This window comes from Carassius carassius, chromosome 46, assembly GCF_963082965.1.
Source record: "Carassius carassius chromosome 46, fCarCar2.1, whole genome shotgun sequence".
Lineage (NCBI taxonomy): Eukaryota > Metazoa > Chordata > Actinopteri > Cypriniformes > Cyprinidae > Carassius > Carassius carassius.
This window is the reverse complement of record NC_081800.1, coordinates 15413859-15422096: the sequence shown is the minus strand read 5'-3', so window position 1 is coordinate 15422096 and position 8238 is coordinate 15413859. Positions and strand designations below refer to the sequence as shown.

General features: G+C 36.5%; 1 protein-coding gene across 1 annotated transcript; it reads right to left on the bottom strand.

Moving 5' to 3' along the window:
* Positions 1-1886: 1886 nt before the first annotated feature.
* LOC132129082 (uncharacterized) lies at positions 1887-8009 on the bottom strand. The gene is made up of 11 exons (XM_059540511.1): positions 7507-8009; positions 5823-5922; positions 5350-5406; positions 5053-5196; positions 4818-4904; positions 4659-4740; positions 4418-4554; positions 4120-4266; positions 3946-4047; positions 3488-3563; positions 1887-2021 (listed from the first exon to the last, which is right to left on the bottom strand). Exons 1-11 carry the CDS (start codon positions 7593-7595, stop codon positions 1915-1917), a joined length of 1128 nt encoding a protein of 375 aa, XP_059396494.1. The 5' UTR covers positions 7596-8009; the 3' UTR covers positions 1887-1914.
* Between the last annotated feature and the right edge of the window lie 229 nt (positions 8010-8238).

The window sequence follows — 8238 nt, the reverse complement described above, 5'->3', positions numbered from 1 at the left end:
AGTGCTTTTTTACTGGCAGATGTTAAAATAGCAAATAATTATCCATCAGTCCATCTTGCCTGGAAAAATACAAAGAGAGAGTCGTCGTGTTTTTTTCCCCCACTTTAATGAGTCCAATGTCCAGTCTTCAGCCAAGTCACTATATGATCCTCAGACAAAACCACACGAAAGTTATTGAATGGATTTTTGAGTCTTAAGGGACATTTTTGGAAATAACACACTACCAGTGACAGTGGCTAAAATTAAATAATGCTGAATCTTTTCAACGTATCTGTGTATCAAAATGAAATTTCAGAATTTGCACTGCTACTGTGTCCTAAGGATACCTAATTTAGAGTTGATCATATAAGGCCTAAATTCATAACTCCATATAACCATATTTTCAGAGTCTGGCATATTGCATGTCCACCAATTTTAATTTTTTGAATTACAACATCAGTAGGTCAGTATGCCTTTCTGGCAACACACCAAAACAGTGTCTTGAGTGGGTGCAAATTTTGGCGGGTAGTCAGAAGGTTGAAAGTTCAAGTCCTGCCTGGCGTGATCCTGAAGTTGTACCTCTGTTGATTTTGACTTTGCATCTCACTGAGTGCTTATAGATGAAAGGGTTTACTGTTGCCAATAATTGCAACATGCAGGTATATTTTATTGTTTCCTTACCTTCTAATACTGAATAATATCAAACACCACAAGTTGCCAGAAAAATACAAAATCCTTAACAACCCTGCTGGGATGCATGTCACGTGCTATGATGCCATTTTAATTATTATTATATGTTGTATCATTTTCTCTCCTTTCTCGTCCATTTTTAAAAACACTTAACACCACTGTCATCTGCTGACAGTAACATGCAACTACACAGAAAGCCTCTCAGGCCAGAGTAACAACACATCTCAGGGTCGATAACCCATTCTATTTATATACCTGGTTGTCTTCGGTATCTATCTTGAAATCTTTCATGGAACCTAGCTTGTATAAACCGCAATGAAACGATTTAAAGAATTAAAAGAAACTAACACCTATCCACCTTTTTCTTGTAGTAAAAATGGCCGCGGCCATTTGTAAATTCTGGTCTCATCTGCTTGATATTGAAAGTTGGTGTGTCTTATCAGATTATTTTTATATATTATCTTAATTATGGTCACATTGGTTTGTAGTGTAAACATTTTTACCATTTACAGCACGTTATTATTCTCGTCATTTACGTATATAGCGGCTAACGAACCGGAAGTCACACCCTTACGCTATACTTCCGCTTTGAAGAAAAAGGTGGATATGATTTCACTGTGGATGCCATCTTCTGTCTGTTCTGTCCCATTGTCTGAAACGAAGTCATAACAAATAACTCATGAATCACGTGAACGTTGTTTGATGTATTTGAAGAAGAAGAAGAAGAAGAAGAAGAAGAAGAAAGATTCCTTAGCTCAGATATATGAGACCCTGGAATTAAGTACTAATTAAAACAATGTATTACATCACATTTATATACATTGTACTTACTGTATGTATGCATGTGAGGCCTGTTCCCTACCTCAAAACAGATATTTATGGAGCATACTGTAATAGTACTATCTAAACCTGCACATTTCCTAGCTATTGAAGATCCTTCCTCACAAGCAGTGAAGAGATGTGTTACTTAGGAGTAAAATGCAACAGTACTGTTCATTTGTAAACAGCAGCTTTCATTCGGCACAGTATATGGAGTTCACAGCCATTTTCATTCCCATCTGTCACATCATCCTCAGCTTCTGCGCTTCTTCGGTATCAGAGGTGGAGGGGTATGATGTGGCAATGAATCTGCCAGTTTATCAGGCTGTGGCAGAGGGAGAAAACACATCTTCAAATGTATTGTATCAGTATGTTTAAGATGTATGACTATTTACACTGAAGTTATTTGTTTTGCTATAACGGTCATTAGCTAAAATACAACAACTGCACACTTGCCTGTTGTAACTGGAAGATCCAGCTTTGATAGTCCTCAGGGGATGTACAGGAGACAAGCAGAGGCTCCATCAGTTCACCTGGAATGTACATCACTCCAGATCAGCATAAAGATTAGAAAACAACAGTTTAGAAAACAGACCCGACGTTGAGTGACACTGATACTGTACATGGCTTGAAATGTATCAGAAAGTTGATCAGAAGAAGCTATGAAGCCACGTGAATCATAGTTCCCATATTTTTTTATTTAAAAAGGGCATTCACAGGATATTTCTATAACTCTTTAACAGTTTCAAGTGATAAGAGGAAGACACTGAGAAGCTACCAGACCAGACTACCAGATCACTTGATTTCTGACTCTTATTTCAAAATATGAAATGTAACCAACTTTGGCTTATATATAAAATATCAATATATCATAATATATAAAATATCCTAATATACCTCCAACAAACTAATGGGTGAGACCAATGGATAGGTGTTATGCAAGAGTTATTTCTTTGTTTCTCATGGCAATTCATATAGTGAAATGACTGATATGACAGATAAACATAGCACAGATACAGTATGTGCCTAAAGAAAGTAAAGTACACTACCACATCCTCCACTGAAGTGCAGTGTTATGTATAGAATGCTAGCACAAGTGTGACAGTATACATAGCTGTATGTGGTGGCCCAAACAGAAGTGAATCTGTCCCTTTACAAAGATCTTTGTTTAGAATTACTTGCTTCATGCATTGACATGCATTTTATACATATTCATTTATATACAACTTAGAAGTTTTGTCCACATATTATGGTAACACTTTATTTTGATAGTCTACTTTAGACATTCAACTAGCAATAAATAACATTGCAACTACATGTCAGCTAACAGTCATTAGAGTATTTGTAGACTGTTTGCTTAATAACTGATAAAACTTTATATTGATGGTTGCTCAACAGACGTTCTACTGACTATAAGTAACTTTGCAAACATGGCAACTTATTCTACTAACCCTAACCTAATAGTCTACAAATGCTCTAATAAGAGTTAGCTGACATGTAGTTGCAAAGTTACTTACAGTTAGTAGAATGTCTAAAGTGGACTATCAAAATAAAGTGTAACCACAAATGCAAGTGCAAACTGCATAATGTTTTCGGACACTTAAAGCGGATATGTTAAATGCAATTAAATGAAAATGTATTATAGTTTTCATTTTTATTTATATGCAGTTTAAAGTGCTTTTTGGTGATTTAATAACTTTGAAAAATCATAATTTGCACTACGACTTTTCATGAAATTTCATCCTGCCTCCGAAATATGGTTACTGCCGAATGCTAATTAGTCATCACATCAAACGTCTTTAATGTAGGACAGAAAAAAAGAGGACAAAACATAATTGTTTAACATATACTTTAAAGGTAAATGTTTAATTTGAATGTGTGCTATGAAATTATATTATCTGCAAGTATTTTTCTTCTTTTTTTAACAAGGGTTATTTTGAAATTATATAAGTAATATATAAGGCATAATAAAAGTACACCTGTTCAGAAAGATACTTACCCTTGAGTTCAAACTCCAGTCTGCCATGTAGTGCAGATTTTTCCATGGCTTTAATGCTCTTAAGTGGTAGACGACCCTTTAGTATAAAACGATACAACTCAGTTAGTGTTGTCATGCTGTATAAACATGTGAATAGTATTCTATTTTGAATTACAATTTTGTTTAATTTCACTTATATTGAGGTCAAATAATAATGATTCTGGCCAGGTCTTTCATGAAAATGTCTTAAAATGCACTTGATACATGAACATTACCCACTCCATTTTTAAAGGAACAGTATGTTTATACCCCACTGTCAGCACTTTGTCAGTGACTTTTTAATGAAGCTTACTTTTCAATCAAATAGGGTTCACCATGTGAGGCTGCCAAATACATTTTAATGGTTCACACTAGCAGACATACTGCTGATAATGCAGTGTTCTGCAGAGCTCATTGTTTAGTCAGCAAAATCAGCTTACCTCATATTTCACACGTATATGATGACAGTCTAGAGACAGAACGAGGAGGTCACATGGGAAGAGCACAAGCAAACGCTCCTGAGGTTCATGCAAACGCCGGTCCTGTTGTTTGAAAGAGGTCTGTTACCATCATGAATTACATGGACACAACTCTCTATTAGTCTATACTCTTACCTGTGTGTATATGTTGCTGATATGCACCAGTGAAATGTATCTTGGATAGCCCATGTGCTGAATGGGCTTCCCCTCCCATTCCAAGATGGGAGACCGCAGTAAGTACCTTTTAAGCTCCTCCCTCTTCCAGTTTTCATTACATGGCACCTGGAACAGTGAAAATAAAAATGTATAAGCAATAATAAATTGGGCAAAAATAACCAATGCTTGATTGATTTATTTTAATTTGTCAATGTTTTATGAGTTCTATATAAGATATATATTTCAGTTATATAGTACAAGACTGAGTAAGATCTACCAGGTATGAGAGCGTGCTATGGGACGGGCTCAGCTGTTGCCTTAGGGATTTGTATCTCCTGTCCTCGATATTCTCCATCCAGGTTTTTGTTTCAGCAGCAGTAGCACAAAGGAAGATCTTTGAATCCACCATAGGCCCTAGAGTATGTCGTAAATTAATCTACATTCTCTGACCTCAAAATTTTATATTTAGTGATATATCTATATATATATGTTTTTTTTTTTTTTTAATGGGCTCTTACCGCTGATCTCAAACATATGTTGAGAACTGTGGTCCTGCTTTGAAATCAGACGCACCTCAATGGCTGAGAGAGGAAGAATGCCCTGTGATGAAGCATAGATGACAGTTTAGAGTGAAGCTCATGCAATTAAGTATTTGCTAATACTTATAAGAGTCATACCTCATAAATAAAATCATGATTAGAGCTGTCCAATGCGAGGATTAACAAATGGAAGGAAAATAAAACCAGATATCTTTCACTCATAGCCTGCAGACGGAATAATAATGTACACAAATTACAGTTACTCAATAAGTTGGACATATGGATTAAAAAATAAAAATTTGACCCCAAACATAGTTTGTGTCAGTTTGACACATGAACAGTGTGGTATGAAACAATTTAGCTGAATTGTTACCTTTGTGTATCCACTGTGTAAATACACTGAAGAGGAGTGGATAATGTCTCCATAGGTGTGTGGTGCCTGTCCTTCCCATTCTCTGATAGGTTGAGTGTAAAGCCTATGATGGAGTTCGTTTTTCGTCAAGCCCCAAAGCACCAGCTGACAAACGGGAATACAAATAAAATATCACTCTACTTTATGTTACAGTAAATGAAGAGCATATCATGTTGATAAATGCACAGTTCATGATTTAATTTTTTTTTGTATAATTGTATTATTGTTTCTTTATTTTTTAAACTGATGAAGACATACTTGTGAATTGTTGGGTTTTGTTGTGTCCGTCACAGTCACAGAGACAGGTTCTGGATTCTTACACAAGACACAGATGTAGAAATGCAGATAAAGTTGATAAAACTCTTATTTAGTGCAGACATTGTTTTAATCTACTGTAGATGTATGTGAACACAGTGGCCCCAAAAAGTTTAGTTAATGCATTTAAGCCAAACCTGTCAGACTGTTTTATTTAAAATATTAGACTGCATTATTTAAAATATAAAACCAGGTGGCATCTGCACACCAATGATGTTATTTTCTTTCAAATAAATGCCAGCAGGTTTGATAATTTGATATAATTCAGAAACATTAATAGTTTTTTAAGTGTCAAAATGTGCTATTTTTTGGCCACTGTTTACATACAAATGCTTTATTTTGTTTTCTATTTTTCTTTGTTAATGTCTTGTGGAAACATAGCTATGCCCTTTGCCACTTCCTGTTTACTGGCTTACCTCCTGCTTTAGGTGCCTCACAGTGGGACAGCGAGGACGACCTTCATCTGTGCCATTCCTTGTGGAAATCTGGAGCCTGCTTTCAGCAAGATTCCAGATCCTAAAACAACAGATGGCTAAACACTGTCAAATCACTTTATCTTGCAGCATAACAGATGAGGATTTAAGAAATGGAATGCAAATTGTTGTCCTCTGCACTGTGTGATTGATTTAGCGGAAGAGAATTTTGGCCATGGCTGTTCTATACAAGAATCATGTTTGACTGGTTAGCAAGTGAATGCTAATGCACTTTAAGATTAAGCTTGCTAGAAAAAAAAAAACATGTAAAATGATAATAACACAGAACAATGGTATATTTTTATGTATTTAAATTTATTTTATTATTAATTGCATATATTTGCTTCATGTGGTAAAATGTAAAAATATTAGTTAATATTACTAATATCAAGACAGGGTTATACCAGTAAAAGTAATTTTTAAGGTTCAGATCAGGTAGAAAAATCTCTTTAATGTGACAGCCTCAGTTTTCTATATTTTAGCATGTGTATAGTTTTCCATTAGTAAATATAACCATGAAGATTATCCTAATCTGGGAAACCATATCCATTTGGACACCATATATATCAAATTATCAGCCTATAGTCAGCCTGAAGCCATTGTGTTGTCATCACACTTTAACAAACACTTTGTGTGAGGTTTGTTCCCTAAATATCACTTATTACATCCCCAGACCCCCTGTTCCCGCTGATTTACCCATGCTGCTTTCTGGGGAAGTGCCCAGACATAAGCTGCTTACTATGGGTGGTGAATGACTAGCAGACACCCTCCATCTGACCCTTATTGTGCCTGACTCTTTAAAATACATCCACAAAACAGGTATATTGCAAGACCGTTGTCCACATAATGAGAGATTTAACTTTATTATAACTCTAAAAGACAATGTTTTCACCCCGATGCAGTATCTGCATATTAACATCCTGTGTGTATTTCCCCAGTCTGGCCGTTGTCTGATCCCCGTTTTTCTGCTAGTTTGGCCACATAAAGCTTATGAGCTCTGATCAACTCCCACTCTAATCCCTACAGTCCCCTAATGAAAGGATTGAGGCTTCCAGCCTGGAGTAAGACAACAGACTGCTCAAACACACTTGGCTTCTTTAATTAGCTATACTAGTTGCATTAGTTCTGCCTTATTTAGTGAATGAGAAGCTCTAATGAGATCTGTAGCTGCAAGTCTGCTGTCCATCCACAGTAACCACCACCATTGTGAGTGGCTTAAAACAACTCAAACTCAAGATGTTTCACACAGTTACATCAGATACATTTCAGACGAACAGAACTGAAGCAGAACAGTTTGATATAAGAATTTACAGTTAGAAATGGCTTGGCTGAAACTGAAACAGTCACATGGTTTTCCACTATATAGACCATTGCTCTTAAAATATATCAAACAGATATAACTGACAATGCCAGTGGACCGCTGCTTCTATTTTAACATCCACATGATTATGAACAACTAACCTACTCATTTCTTTCTTTCTTGCGGTTTTCGAAATGTTATCAAACATTACCTACTACACTAAATAGAGGAAGTTACGCTACTAAGTATTTTCCATCTGTCTAAGAGCCTGGTTTCCAACTTAACTGTATTTGCAAAGAAACAATCATACAGCATTCAAACTCTTACCCTGCATTGCTGATTTCTAGGAGTTCGATCTCATCTGGGCCCACTTCATCAATCCCTGTATGCCTCTGGGTCACACTGCAGCATCCCATAGCTTGTCTGCACCTTACCTCTCTTTTCCACAAACACGTCTCCAATGGCTTCTCCTCTAAACTACACACTGAGGGCCATCTGGTCACCCCCACAATCCCCACACCCCGCCGGACTATAAGTAGGGTTCAAGAATGAGATGCACAGAAGCCTAAATGAAGTTTCTTGCAGTAAAAGACAAAAAAAGTTGAACAATTGAAGAGGATCCAGAGAGGTGTATGACACTTTCAAGGACAGCAGTTACACACAAATACTGTTGTATTTCTTCCGGTTGGTATCAGTGGTGACGCAGCAGCAGCCAACACAACTTCCTCACTTCACTCAGTTTCATTTGTGAGTGAGCTTGAAAGCACTGAACAGTTACTTGTTGTTGTTTTTTTACTTTGATTTTGCACATGGGGGGTGCAAGCAGCATCAATAAAGCAAATCCCATTTAAGATGATTACACCTCATGAAGTCAACACACAAAAGTAGGCAAAAAGTAGTCACAACAAATAAACCACAGGTGAGTTAGAGACATGTGTTTACTGGTAATGAGGAGCATGTTAGCATGCACAGAGGTCTAATCTGGTGTTTGTTTTGTCGCATGTGTCACAGATAGAGGAAGAAGGAGGGTTCTGTGGCTGAAATACCACAGACAAAAAA